This window comes from Cherax quadricarinatus, chromosome 43, assembly GCF_038502225.1.
Source record: "Cherax quadricarinatus isolate ZL_2023a chromosome 43, ASM3850222v1, whole genome shotgun sequence".
In the NCBI taxonomy this organism is placed as follows: Eukaryota; Metazoa; Arthropoda; class Malacostraca; order Decapoda; family Parastacidae; genus Cherax; species Cherax quadricarinatus.
In genome coordinates, this window is record NC_091334.1 from 20998720 (window position 1) to 21013886 (window position 15167).

The 15167-nt window shown below is 37.5% G+C and overlaps 1 protein-coding gene across 1 annotated transcript in view; it reads right to left on the reverse strand.

Annotated features, from left to right (window-relative positions):
- LOC128694136 (adventurous-gliding motility protein Z-like) overlaps positions 1-15167 on the reverse strand; it is a 90760-nt gene that overhangs the window by 8647 nt on the left and 66946 nt on the right. The window contains 7 exon segments of the mRNA XM_070093475.1: positions 4370-4465; positions 5308-5454; positions 9746-9883; positions 10025-10117; positions 11235-11333; positions 13277-13354; positions 13891-14094. Coding sequence (XP_069949576.1) covers positions 4370-4465; positions 5308-5454; positions 9746-9883; positions 10025-10117; positions 11235-11333; positions 13277-13354; positions 13891-14094 — 855 coding nt within the window.

Consider the following 15167-nt stretch of genomic DNA (forward strand, 5'->3'; position numbering starts at 1 on the left):
CAAATACAAAAGTGTAATACACATTAGTCAGTGGTAGAAGCAAACCCACACTGAGAAAATGAAATGTGTAAACTCTCAATTTAATGGACTTAAGAAATTCAGGACAAAATCTGGTGGGTCGACTGAGTGATATACAACGGACCATCCAGTTAATACAGAATTGACTATTGTTATGATCACAGCAAAATCTCATCACTATCCACTAGAATCACCATTAGAGGCCACCCACTCCTGTTCCCACCTCCATATTAGCCCAACAAATCAAGGATTTACCACAGAAGGTAAGAGAAGTTCTGCATTGTTAAGTATGCTGAAGAGTCATCAGTCTTAGGCTGAGATACAGAGAACTCTCTTCCTTTTCTGTGTGTGTGTTCACTTGTACCATTAACCAATGTGTCGAAGCAATAATTCACACACATTTGAAGTTATAAGAAAAGAGAGCAAGGAAACAACAGTCAAGTTCTGGTGACAGTTACAGAAAAACAGACTTAGGATACAGAAATATTCTCCCACCATTCTTCATTTATTAATGCTATTTATGGCATTCAAAACAAAAATATACCCTCTTCAATACCTTACCTTTATTTTATATTAAACTTCAAATAAATTAAATCAAAATAATCCATCACACAATCAAATTTTAGAGTAAATATTAAAATATACTAATTTACAATAAATATAATGCAATAATTTGTTTGAACAATTCACTTCACAACCAAAATATTGAAATGCAAGTTATTCCTGTACTCCATAATAGGTGGAAATACTAAGAAGCGATACAGATTACATTATTTTTTACCACAATATACAGCGAACTCCTGCTTATACATATTAATTGGGGCCATACCCATTCTGATCACACTTTCTCATAATATCGAGCTATTTTGGGGAACAATACAAAACTTTTTATTAAAACTAATGTGAAAAGCTTGCAATTTAAATACAGGAAATAAATATTATTGGTTTAAATATTTTTTCTCATTTTCCTGGGAAAGTTACATTTGCTGTTCTCGTGATAGAGGAAAAAACAACAAGACAGAATAGCGTAGACACACAAACTCAAAGAATATAACTACTCACGAAAAAAAGAAAATAATCTTTTTCATTTAATCCCACTCAATTGTAGTTATTTTCTGGAAAATTGCAGGTAGTCATAATCATTCAAATTTGCCAATGGTTTTATTGAATAACGATGCAAAAATTGCAGTCAGCAAATATATTACTGTGAGCAATGATATAGTGAGAATTAACCAAAATTGATAAATTGCCTCCCAAAATCTGACAATAACATTTCTCTCACTAATTGATCTTTGAAAGGGAATTAAATCTTAGGGTAAAACAATATTTGATTTCAGCATGATAAAAAATATATGAAAAAACCTGCCTACCACTCATTCCTAAACAAAAATCCCCATTATACTTATCACTCTTAACTGTTTACAATAAAAATGTCTGGGTTAGATACTGGGTCTATGTTTATCATTTAATTTTTACATGCTTAATTTAACACATGCTTTTAGGAGGTTTCATTTTTGGTCTGAATGTTCACTCACACTAGTCTGGAATTATGAGGGCATCTAAATTTGCACCTTCTAAAGAGGACATTTTTTGGAACCAGCCTATGTTAAAAATTTTCCTATACATTTATTCCCAATATTTTGTGGGAAAAACACTTGTACATTATCTTAACTATAAATTTTTGACATGTTTTGGGGAAACTATATATTACATGGAGTGAGCACCTCTGGTTAACAATAATAATAATTATATTGTGGCAGGGAAATAATACATATTTAATCTTTTTATTTTCTGCTCACTGAATTTTTGTTATGTTTATGCATCTGCACAAACTGGATCGGATCTTGCTCATTACTGGAACAACAATCACATAAAAGGAAGTTCACTGTATCAGCAAAAAAATTAGATTCATCAGTTATGCCTGACTGATAATCTGATTTGGAATAATAGTGTCAATGATCCAAAATAATATATACTGCACTGCACTTTAAATACAATAGGACCTCAGAATAATTTAAATAATTGAACTTTTGTCTTGACAATAAAATATTAATTCACTTAATAGCATCTTCTTTATATTTACTATACTCAACACTGTCTAAACTACTAATGTAGTAAACACATTTCAAAAGTTTTAAATAAATAAGAAACTACTATATTATTAATACCATTAACACATACAGTGTTCTTAGCATTGAAAATGATCATGACAAATTTCCATTAGTATGAATAACAGATGAGAATTTAACTGAAACAGATGAAACCTGCATGCTAATGATTGCAAAAAAATCTCTTTTCATATAATTTAGTTACTGGTAGTTCTGCTAATTTACCAACCTGCCCTCATCCTCATGTACTACTAAAGTATGCTAGTTTCCAGATATGGTATATTATTACTCTATAAGCATTCCTCACATCTGAACCTTTTCTTTTCTTGGCTCCCATCATTTTTTTCGATTTTTGCCTAACCCCTATCCAGGGTTTCCATATTTGACCACTATCCAGGGTTTCCATATTCGACCCCCCATTCCGGGTTTCCATATTTGACCCCCTTTCAGGGTTTCCAAATTCGACCCCCACTGAGGGTTTCCATATTCAACCCCCATTCAGGGTTACCATATTCGACCCCCATTCAGGGTTTTCATATTCGACCCCCATTCAAGGTTTCCACATTCGCATCCTCTTCAGGACTGTAAGCCCCCTGAATAATGAAGGCTGTCCCTCTACTTTTATTTATTTTGCAGCCAGACGCACACCTTATACCTTAACATTATGGAGCATAAGCAGATCCATATTCTTATTTTTGGGGGGAGGACAGGCTGTCATTTGCATATATACAAATAGAATACAAAAATTAAATAGCTTGCCCTAATTATTCCTTTAATTGCTTTTATTTTCCAGACATACAACTGTATTGGAAAAATTGATAATAATTATCAAAATGGCTCTTAAAGTGCATTATTTATTTGTACTTCATAAATATGAGGCTCTAGTGTACTTAAGTATGACATACAGCAATGTATGTTCTTCATATAAGCAATTCAAGCACTTGAGTCTAAAGGGTGTATGGGTATCAACAAGATTACAGCAGTTTCATGACTAGAAGCAAAAATACAATATTGCAACACAAGGTACTTCTTGGTAGACAATGGCTAAAGCTAACCAGCAGAGATAGACATACCGGTAGCAGAGAATCCTTTTTAATGCAACATTCTGCCCAAGGCTGAGATTGCTTGAGTATCAAATATAACTGAAATATATCGAACATGTTTGATAAAGCCCAGTCTTGAGCAAAACGTTGTATTAAAAGGACTCATTGCTACCAATGTGTATTTCCACAAGTTTTTTGGCACACAAATATTTTCATAATTGAAGATCTAAAAGTATATTGCTCTTACTGATGAGACTATTATCACAAATTTTCAATGCAAATGTTTAGGTTTATATTATATATAAACATAAACATTTAAATCTTGAGTACATGGTAGATACAAACCGGGGCTAGTGGCTTGCCACACTTGCACACTCGATACTGCACCACAACCAAATTCACACATGAACAATAAACCATATTTACCTACCCTAGAGCTTGCTCTAATATAGTACCCCATATACTTTTCAACATTTCAATATGAAAATTTGTAAAAAATATGAAGCTTAAGTATTTCTAGTTTCAGGATTTCTCTTAATAAATAAGATACAAGTGCTAATACATAACCTGAGGCTTGTGTTAATTGTAAGAAATATAAAGCATCTATACATCATACACTTGGCCAGTATGAGCACGATTCTGCATTTCTTCAACATTAACTTTGTCACTGGCGATATTCATGCTGCCACAAGTATTTTGGCCATTGGTTATCTTGGGGGACTCGCTGGAAGTGCTGCACAAAATCTGACTGTTCTGTTGCAAAGTCAAATTCATTTTAAGTGCATTGCTGCTGCAAGATGACAACACATCTGGGGTTATAACACATGAAGTGTTCTGGATAATAATATCATTAGGGCATTCATAATTAAGCCTCACATCAGGTACCACATTTCGTGTGTCACAACTGTAGCTGTCTACCGACTCCAAAGCATTATGCTGCCAAGTTCTAGAATAAGAAATGGAGCTTTCAATTAGTGGAGCTACTGATCCACAGTTTTGGCCACTCACAGGGAGGGTAGGAACAAGAGTGTTAACAGAACTACTAGACTCATCCACACATGCATTGGTCAATTCATTTCGAGCCTGTGGAATCGAGCTGTCCACGGGGATGCTTTTAGTCACACTGGGGTTGCTGGCAAGGGGGTTATTGCTACTATCACATTTTAGTGGGAGGCTATGATGGAACATGCCTAGACTCACATCACAGTTCAGACGTGAACGTAGATCATCACATGATCGCTTACTGGCCACCAGTGCTTCCTGGAGTGTCCGAATAGTCATCTTCTGCTCAGATACCTACAAATAAATGAAGAGGTTATAATACTAATGTATGAAGCTTAAAATGTAAATTTAAAAATAATATACAAAATTGATTGTTATTAAAAATTTCATGGAAAACTCTAAATCCATGTGAGGTACTCAGCACTGCACAGCAAGGATGAGAGATGGCCAAGGATAAAAGAGGTGGTAACATTGATGGAATGGAAGGGGAGAGAGAGTTGCAGTTGATGTAACAAATCAATATCAGTTAGGAAATCACAGAGAATCTGTATTTAATGTGAGAAGTATAGAATGTAGATGAATAACAGATTGAGTAAAAACCTTAAAATTATTAACTAACACAATAATACCTAGTTCTGGTTCAAAATATTTTGTAGACACCTTACCCATAATGCTCATCACTAAAGAAACAATACCACCTCCCTCCACTACCACAAGAACCACCACTACCACAAGAACCACCACAACCACCACCACAAGAACCACAGCAGCCACTACCACAACCATCATTTCAGGCACCACTACAGTAACCACCTTGGTCATTACCACAACCATAACCTTGGATGAGTTTTCCTTGGATGATCCCCCAGAGGAATAATTCTTGTTTTCCTCCATATCCATTGTACTCTCACCATCATTTAAAGTGTACCGCACTCTCTACATTAATGTAATATTTTGCCCTTTTTTAACATGATAGTTACTCACATTCTTCTAGGATTTGGTATTTGCAGTACTCTAGGACAGAAACACCTGCAAATATTAAGATTCAAAAGCATTGTGTTCCTTTTAACACTTAAGAATTGAAAGTACAGTAATGTAAATGCAAGAGAAAATATGTTAAAAAACAAAGGCAATACCTCCTTTCTTTTCCTTTCCAGCTCTGTTGAAGTTTTGACAATCTCTGTTTGAAATCTTTCCAATGTGGCTGATTTTTCATTCAGTTGATGTGTAAGAGAAGAATTCTCCACTTCCAATTTCTCAATTAATTCTGCTTTCTTCTCAACCTGCAGTAAAAATAGAATATAACTTGCTATTTAACAGAGAAGCCAAGACTTATGAAGTATTATATTTAGTGACACTGTTGTTTTTAATGTTATGCAGTAGGTTGGTATAGGTAGTAGGTTGGTAGACAGCAACCACCCAGGGAAGTACTACCGTCCTGCCAGATGACTGTGAAACAAAAACCTGTAACTGTTTTGCATGATGGTAGGATTGCTGGTTTCTTTTTCTGTCTCATAAACACGCTAAGATAACAGGGATATCTTGCTACTCCTACTTACACTTTGGTCACACTTCACAGACACGCACATGCATATATATATATACATACATCTAGGTTTTTCTCCTTTTTCTAAATAGCTCTTGTTCTTTTTTATTTCTTCTATTGTCCATGGGGAAGTGGAAAAGAATCTTTCCTCCGTAAGCCATGCGTGTCGTATGAGGCGACTAAAATGCCGGGAGCAATGGGCTAGTAACCCCTTCTCCTGTATACAATTACTAAAAAAGAGAAGAAGAAAAACTTTATAAAACTGGGTTGCTTAAATGTGCGTGGATGTAGTGCGGATGACAAGAAACAGATGATTGCTGATGTTATGAATGAAAAGAAGTTGGATGTCCTGGCCCTAAGCGAAACAAAGCTGAAGGGGGTAGGAGAGTTTCAGTGGGGGGAAATAAATGGGATTAAATCTGGAGTATCTGAGAGAGTTAGAGCAAAGGAAGGGGTAGCAGTAATGTTAAATGATCAGTTATGGAAGGAGAAAAGAGAATATGAATGTGTAAATTCAAGAATTATGTGGATTAAAGTAAAGGTTGGATGCGAGAAGTGGGTCATAATAAGCGTGTATGCACCTGGAGAAGAGAGGAATGCAGAGGAGAGAGAGAGATTTTGGGAGATGTTAAGTGAATGTATAGGAGCCTTTGAACCAAGTGAGAGAGTAATTGTGGTAGGGGACTTGAATGCTAAAGTAGGAGAAACTTTTAGAGAGGGTGTGGTAGGTAAGTTTGGGGTGCCAGGTGTAAATGATAATGGGAGCCCTTTGATTGAACTTTGTATAGAAAGGGGTTTAGTTATAGGTAATACATATTTTAAGAAAAAGAGGATAAATAAGTATACACGATATGCTGTAGGGCGAAATGACAGTAGTTTGTTGGATTATGTATTGGTAGATAAAAGACTGTTGAGTAGACTTCAGGATGTACATGTTTATAGAGGGGCCACAGATATATCAGATCACTTTCTAGTTGTAGCTACACTGAGAGTAAAAGGTAGATGGGATACAAGGAGAATAGAAGCATCAGGGAAGAGAGAGGTGAAGGTTTATAAACTAAAAGAGGAGGCAGTTAGGGTAAGATATAAACAGCTATTGGAGGATAGATGGGCTAATGAGAGCATAGGCAATGGGGTCGAAGAGGTATGGGGTAGGTTTAAAAATGTAGTGTTAGTGTGTTCAGCAGAAGTTTGTGGTTACAGGAAAGTGGGTGCAGGAGGGAAGAGGAGCGATTGGTGGAATGATGATGTAAAGAGAGTAGTAAGGGAGAAAAAGTTAGCATATGAGAAGTTTTTACAAAGTAGAAGTGATGCAAGGAGGGAAGAGTATATGGAGAAAAAGAGAGAAGTTAAGAGAGTGGTGAAGCAATGTAAAAAGAGAGCAAATGAGAGAGTGGGTGAGATGTTATCAACAAATTTTGTTGAAAATAAGAAAAAGTTTTGGAGTGAGATTAACAAGTTAAGAAAGCCTAGAGAACAAATGGATTTGTCAGTTAAAAATAGGAGAGGAGAGTTATTAAATGGAGAGTTAGAGGTATTGGGAAGATGGAAGGAATATTTTGAGGAATTGTTAAATGTTGATGAAGATAGGGAAGCTGTGATTTCGTGTATAGGGCAAGGAGGAATAACATCTTGTAGGAGTGAGGAAGAGCCAGTTGTGAGTGTGGGGGAAGTTCGTGAGGCAGTAGGTAAAATGAAAGGGGGTAAGGCAGCCGGGATTGATGGGATAAAGATAGAAATGTTAAAAGCAGGTGGGGATATAGTTTTGGAGTGGTTGGTGCAATTATTTAATAAATGTATGGAAGAGGGTAAGGTACCTAGGGATTGGCAGAGAGCATGCATAGTTCCTTTGTATAAAGGCAAAGGGGATAAAAGAGAGTGCAAAAATTATAGGGGGATAAGTCTGTTGAGTGTACCTGGTAAAGTGTATGGTAGAGTTATAATTGAAAGAATTAAGAGTAAGACGGAGAATAGGATAGCAGATGAACAAGGAGGCTTTAGGAAAGGTAGGGGGTGTGTGGACCAGGTGTTTACAGTGAAACATATAAGTGAACAGTATTTAGATAAGGCTAAAGAGGTCTTTGTGGCATTTATGGATTTGGAAAAGGCGTATGACAGGGTGGATAGGGGGGCAATGTGGCAGATGTTGCAAGTGTATGGTGTAGGAGGTAGGTTACTGAAAGCAGTGAAGAGTTTTTACGAGGATAGTGAGGCTCAAGTTAGAGTATGTAGGAAAGAGGGAAATTTTTTCCCAGTAAAAGTAGGCCTTAGACAAGGATGTGTGATGTCACCGTGGTTGTTTAATATATTTATAGATGGGGTTGTAAGAGAAGTAAATGCGAGGGTCTTGGCAAGAGGCGTGGAGTTAAAAGATAAAGAATCACACACAAAGTGGGAGTTGTCACAGCTGCTCTTTGCTGATGACACTGTGCTCTTGGGAGATTCTGAAGAGAAGTTGCAGAGATTGGTGGATGAATTTGGTAGGGTGTGCAAAAGAAGAAAATTAAAGGTGAATACAGGAAAGAGTAAGGTTATGAGGATAACAAAAAGATTAGGTGATGAAAGATTGAATATCAGATTGGAGGGAGAGAGTATGGAGGAGGTGAACGTATTCAGATATTTGGGAGTGGACGTGTCAGCGGATGGGTCTATGAAAGATGAGGTGAATCATAGAATTGATGAGGGAAAAAGAGTGAGTGGTGCACTTAGGAGTCTGTGGAGACAAAGAACTTTGTCCTTGGAGGCAAAGAGGGGAATGTATGAGAGTATAGTTTTACCAACGCTCTTATATGGGTGTGAAGCGTGGGTGATGAATGTTGCAGCGAGGAGAAGGCTGGAGGCAGTGGAGATGTCATGTCTGAGGGCAATGTGTGGTGTGAATATAATGCAGAGAATTCGTAGTTTGGAAGTTAGGAGGAGGTGCGGGATTACCAAAACTGTTGTCCAGAGGGCTGAGGAAGGGTTGTTGAGGTGGTTCGGACATGTAGAGAGAATGGAGCGAAACAGAATGACTTCAAGAGTGTATCAGTCTGTAGTGGAAGGAAGGCGGGGTAGGGGTCGGCCTAGGAAGGGTTGGAGGGAGGGGGTAAAGGAGGTTTTGTGTGCGAGGGGCTTGGACTTCCAGCAGGCATGCGTGAGCGTGTTTGATAGGAGTGAATGGAGACAAATGGTTTTTAATACTTGACGTGCTGTTGGAGTGTGAGCAAAGTAACATTTATGAAGGGATTCAGGGAAACCGGCAGGCCGGACTTGAGTCCTGGAGATGGGAAGTACAGTGCCTGCACTCTGAAGGAGGGGTGTTAATGTTGCAGTTTAAAAACTGTAGTGTAAAGCACCCTTCTGGCAAGACAGTGATGGAGTGAATGATGGTGAAAGTTTTTCTTTTTCGGGCCACCCTGCCTTGGTGGGAATCGGCCGGTGTGATAATAAAAAAAAAAAAAACAGTATTCTGATAATGTAAAGACTACTTATCATCAGTAAATACACAACAGATTACAGAGCAAACATCTTGAGTTGTAATAAGCACAATATGCTTATTAACCCCAAAAATTTTATTTTTTTTACTTGAACTATTAACTCTTACCTTGTAAGAGTCTGAGTCATGATCATATAAGTTATGTACCTATTTTTCATTATTTTAAGTTGGATAAATTTAATTAAGGGAATCTTTAATTGTTTTCAATGAGTGGCATCCATCTCCTGACACCTCCTCGTATGCCTTAAAATCCTTTTTAGTAATAATTACAAAATAAAGCTTCATCATAAATCCTATGTGAAGAGAAGTGTATACAGAAGATTATCTCACTACAGTCTTTGAAGAGTAAGATGCATGAAGTATCTCTGTGCTTTCTGTGAAAAACATACCTACCTAGTTTCATTTATAATGCTCCAGTAGATGTAAAGCACCTAGAGATGAATATGAATATACTCCCTCCAATGTTATTATCAAAATACACTATAAACTATGTCATGAATACGGATAACCGGGAAGCTCTATGTATATAATGACAGTGATTAAAGTTTCTTGCCTGTCTACGAAGCTGTTCAGCTTGCCCATGAGTGCGACCAACTTCCAACTGAAGACTGGTTAGCTGACCTGTTAAGTACTGCATACGCCCTCCTCTCTGATTTCCTTCACGACGCGATGAATCCAATTTTTTCTCCAACTGTAATGGTAAATCAGATATTGTACTTACAATTAAAGAGTTGTGTGACAATTTAGCTAAAGCTTTTCCAATGGCTTATATACAATCTCATGTATAATACCACACTTACAATATCAAAAAATTGAGTCATCACAACAATACCTTATGCAGAGTTTCATCTTTCAGGTGTAACTCCTGTCGGGATGCTGCTAAGTGGCTCTGAAGTTCCCGTAGAAGCACACTTTTCTCTGCAAGCTACATACATATAGGAAAGTCAAGTAGCATAGTCAGAACTAAGCAACAATTATAAGCAAAGCTACAAAAGCAATACTGTACTTAAACTCTTTGTAAGGTAGCAATGACGAGCAACGTGAGGTGCTCATGTAACCCACAATTGGCTACCTGGAGGATATAAATGATAAAAGTTCAACTCTTATGAGGTGTAACAGAGGTGATGAGACGAACATTCATGTGTGATGTTCTAATTGTGGATTACTGAGCAGAATGTATGGGATCAACTAAGTGAAATAATTTACAATTATTAAGGTCACTACATGCAGCTGGACAGAGCTCTATGGAAATAGTATGTACAATAAATGCTACACTACATCCATACATTCAAGAAACCATATTCTGGAATCTACTGATGTCTAAGATACTCATGGCTATGAAAAAATATTTTCAATAAATATGAAGAAGACTAAAATTTGAGTACTGTTTCTCAACATAAATAATAACAAAATTATATTTCTAGTAAGTCCTTTCTCCCTATCAGTGAAGAAACAAAATGCTTCCACACAAATACAAAGAGCAGAAATACTGGGCCCACACCCTATAACCCTAATCTACAGGAAACTAAGAGTAAAGTCCTCAACACCTACCTCAATCTATGGTAAACTTAAAATACTGAAGTAACAATATATTACTGACACAAAAGCTTCCAATTCTCAAACTGAATTTCATAAAGTGTAACCAACCATGAAAGCAAAAATTTTACCTTCGTATCCTTTTCTTTTAAAACTTGGCGTGCAATATGTGGAAATGGTACTCTCTCTTGAAGATGACACATTGAGGAATGTCAGGTCATAACAAGGAGTAATAATGAACAAAACCAACCACCAGCATTAACATTTACCATAATCCTTTCATGAAGAAGAGTGAACAATTCAAAGAATTACCACAGGAATGTAAGGGCCCTACAGGTTTACCCTGAACTATAACTCCATCACTCCTATTTCAAGGCTGGCAATGTAAGCAGTCTCAACAAACATTAGGAAAAAAAGACACATACAAATTGAGATAACATGTCTAAGAATTAAGCAAAGGAACATAAAAATAAGCACTGATAATAAAATTCACAATAGTGGCTTACCTCATTTTCCAATTTTGATATTTGTGAAGAGGGTGAAATTGTTGAATAGAAACCATTTGGTGACCCTCTACTGCTTTCTTCATTCTTGTTTGAAAGTATCTGACAACACAGTACGCGAAAAGCTTCGAATTAACAATTAAATATAAGACTGGAATTCCACAGAATATTACATATAAAGAGTATCAAAAATATTATGGTTTCAATCATATAGGCAAGATGTGGAAACTGGTGTCATTAAGAAGAAGTCAGTTAACATGGGCCTTAATTGGTTTTTAGCTTCTGTCGAACCTTCGTCAACATCTTCAACCACACTGTTGAAAAATGGTTCAAATAAGCTGACAACACATGACAAAACTTTCTTGCATGTATAGTACCACAGCTATTTTTATATATACCGATTTATTATTTTCTCAGATTACTATATTAACCCGTAAACGGTCCAAACGTATATATACGTTTTCTACCGTAGTGCCCCAACTTTTTTGAGAAAAAAAATCTTTTTTTTTTTTTTAATAGGAAAAAAGAGCATATGGTACCCAGGCATCCCCAATTATTTTAATATGGCGCACAGTGAGTGTGCACACCCATTCTCTCATGTCTAGGCGACTCAGGCTTATTGTGGCAATGTTGAATGTATGACAAATAAAACGTATATATACGTTTGGGGCACTAGCAGTAAAAATGTATATGTACATTTGGACTGTTTATGGGTGAACAAACTCAGCCAGAAGTTACAATATCATGGTTGTAGCAATTCATAAATAGGCTAATAAAAAAAAAAAAAAAAAAAAAAAAAAAAAGGGAGATAAATCTTTAGGTGTTGTTTTGGTCCATCCCGGACTATTTTAAGCCATTAGCGTTTTGATAATACAAATACAGTACAAACATTTTTTTTTTATTTCTTTAAGTGGTACAAAAGAATGTAGTTTACTCGCAATATCTGGAGTATACCTGGAAAGGGTTTAGGGGGTCAACGCCCATGCGGCCAGGTCTGTGACCAGGCCTCATGGTGGATCAAGGCCTGACCAACTAGGCTGTTACTGTTGGCTGCACGCAACCCGACAAATGAACCACAGCCCAGCTGGTCAGGTACTTACTTCAGCTGCCTGTTCAGCACCTTCTTGAAGACAGCCAGGGGTCTATTGGTAATCCCCCTTATGTATGCTGGGAGGCACTTGAACAGTCTTGGGCCCCTGACACTTTGGAAATATAAACACATATGCAGTATAATGTGATCCTTTATTGACAACGTTTCGCCCACACAGTGGGCTTTTTCAAGTCACAAGTCGCCTGACACTTACTGTGTTGTCTCTTATCGTGCTAGTGGCACCCCTGCTTTTCATTGGGGGGGATGTTGCATTGTCTGTAGACTCTTTTGCTTTCATAGGAAGTGATTTTCATGTGTAAGTTTAGTGCTAATTCCTCTAGGATTTTCCAAGTGTATATAATCATGTATCTCTCCCGCCTGCATTCTAGGGAGTACAGGTTGAGAAACTAAGTGTTCCCAGTAATTGAGGTGTTTTACTGCAGTTATTTGTGCCATGAAGGTTCTCTGTATATTTTCTAAGTCAGCAATTTCACCTGCCTTGAAAGGTGCTGTTAGTGTGAAGCAATATTCCAGCCTGGATAGAACAAGCAACCTGAAGAGTGTCATCATGGACCTGGCATCCCTAGTTTTGAAGGTTCTCAGTATCCATCCCGTCATTTTTCTAGCAGATGTGATTGATACAATGTTGTGATCTTTGAAGGAGAGATCCTCTGACATTATCACTCCCAGGTCTTTTACATTAGTTTTTCACTCTATTGTGATTGGAAGGCCCAAAAGAAAGTCACTAGTATGCAATGCATTTTGGGAAAACTAATCCTAATGCTGAAAGACTACTTGAGAACTAGACATAGATTAAGTATGATTTCTTATGCACTTAACTACAACCATAATGGTTCAGGATGATTGTAATGCCATTTAAAGATTTATTACTCATCTGTAGGCTAGTTATAAAAATGAATAACAAAAAGAGTGTTTTCCCCCAGCAATCACCTACCTTGTCTGTCTGTGTTTCTGCTGATATAGTCTCCTTGATACCACTGTACACACCATCTTTCATTGGGGTTAAAGCATTCTGCAAAATTACACCACACTAAATAATAACTACTGCTACTGTTAATTTCCAGGTATACAAAACACCTAAGATGCCTATATGTACTAGTATGAGATACTTAAAAAGCAGCTGAATAATGCAAAGGATTCTCGTAACAGGCAGCAAAGAAATTTATAGTGCACCACAAAAGTTATAGTTTTAAAGTTTTGCAACAATTGTGCACCAATCAGATGAATGAATGTTGATAACATTGTACTAACTAAAAAGCTACTCAAGTTTGAACGAGATGTTACTTCTCTTCCATCCTAACTAACTGAAAGCAGAGTATTATATTTGTGAAAGGGAGAGGGACAGGCATACAAAAATAAACACAAATAGAGAGATGACAGATCAATGGACTGGCATGTGGTTGGATGAATAGACATATGGATACAAAGGTATAATGAAAAAAACTCCTAAATAGATAAGCATTTCAAGAAAAAAAAAGAACAAGAAATGTAAAGGCGAACAGACAAGACGGAGAATTTTTTGTTAGGAAGGCAGCCAAAATGAGTTACCTTATCATCAACCATCATTTGCCTCTCCTTGATATCACGTATTTCCTTCCTGAGTTCCTTGATGACCTCAGTCTTGAGCTGGAGCTGCATCAGAGTTTCATGATGCTTCTGCTCCTGCTCTTTCAACTCGTCTCCGAGGGCAACCAACTGATCGTGTCGCTGGGCAACCTCGGCTGTTAGTACCGTGCGTAACTCCACTTGAGTCTACATCGATGGAGTACCAGGGGGTTATGCGGTTAGTGTGATTTAAAGGAAGCTTTTGCAGAGAACCATTCACTATGGGCCACTTTTTTCGCATTAACCCACCTTCCAACAGGAAGAAGTGCACAAGTCAATCAGCCACACAAAGTGTCTGCAACTTATTTCTCTGACATTACATGTTAAGAAGCTTATGATGCTTTCATTTTATCTCTCAAATGCTTTTCACTGTCATTACTCTTCATGAGCATTAATTTGTATAGACCATATAAGTAATTTGGTTTATTTTAGTCAAAATTCTTGAAATATCTGACAAATTTATTTCATATTATTTTTTATTATTAACACACTGGCCGATTCCCACCAAGGCAGGTGGCCCGAAAAAGAAAAACTTTCACCATCATTCACTCCATCACTGTCTTGCCAGAAAGGTGCTTTACACTACAGTTTTTAAACTGCAACATTAACACCCCTCCTTCAGAGTGCAGGCACTGTACTTCCCATCTCCAGGACTCAAGTCCGGCCTGCCAGTTTCCCTGAACCCCTTCATAAGTGTTACTTTGCTCACACTCCAACAGCATGTCAAGTATTAAAAACCATTTGTCTCCATTCACTCCTATCAAACACGCTCACGCATGCCCGTTGGAAGTCCAAGCCCCTCACACACAAAACCTCCTTTACCCCCCTCCCTCCAACCTTTCCTAGGCCAACCCCTACCCCGCCTTCCTTCCACTACAGACTGATACACTCTTGAAGTCATTCTGTTTCGCTCCATTCTCTCTACATGTCCGAACCACCTCAACAACCCTTCCTCAGCCCTCTAAACAACAGTTTTGGCAATCCCGCACCTCCTCCTAACTTCCAAACTACGAATTCTCTGCATTATATTCACACCACACATTGCTCTCAGACGTGACATCTCCACTGCCTCCAGCCTTCTCCTCGCTGCAACATTCATCACCCATGCTTCACACCCATATAAGAGCGTTGGTAAAACTATACTCTCATACATTCCCCTCTTTGCCTCCAAGGACAAAGTTCTTTGTCTCCACAGACTCCTAAGTTAAAAAATCTGAACT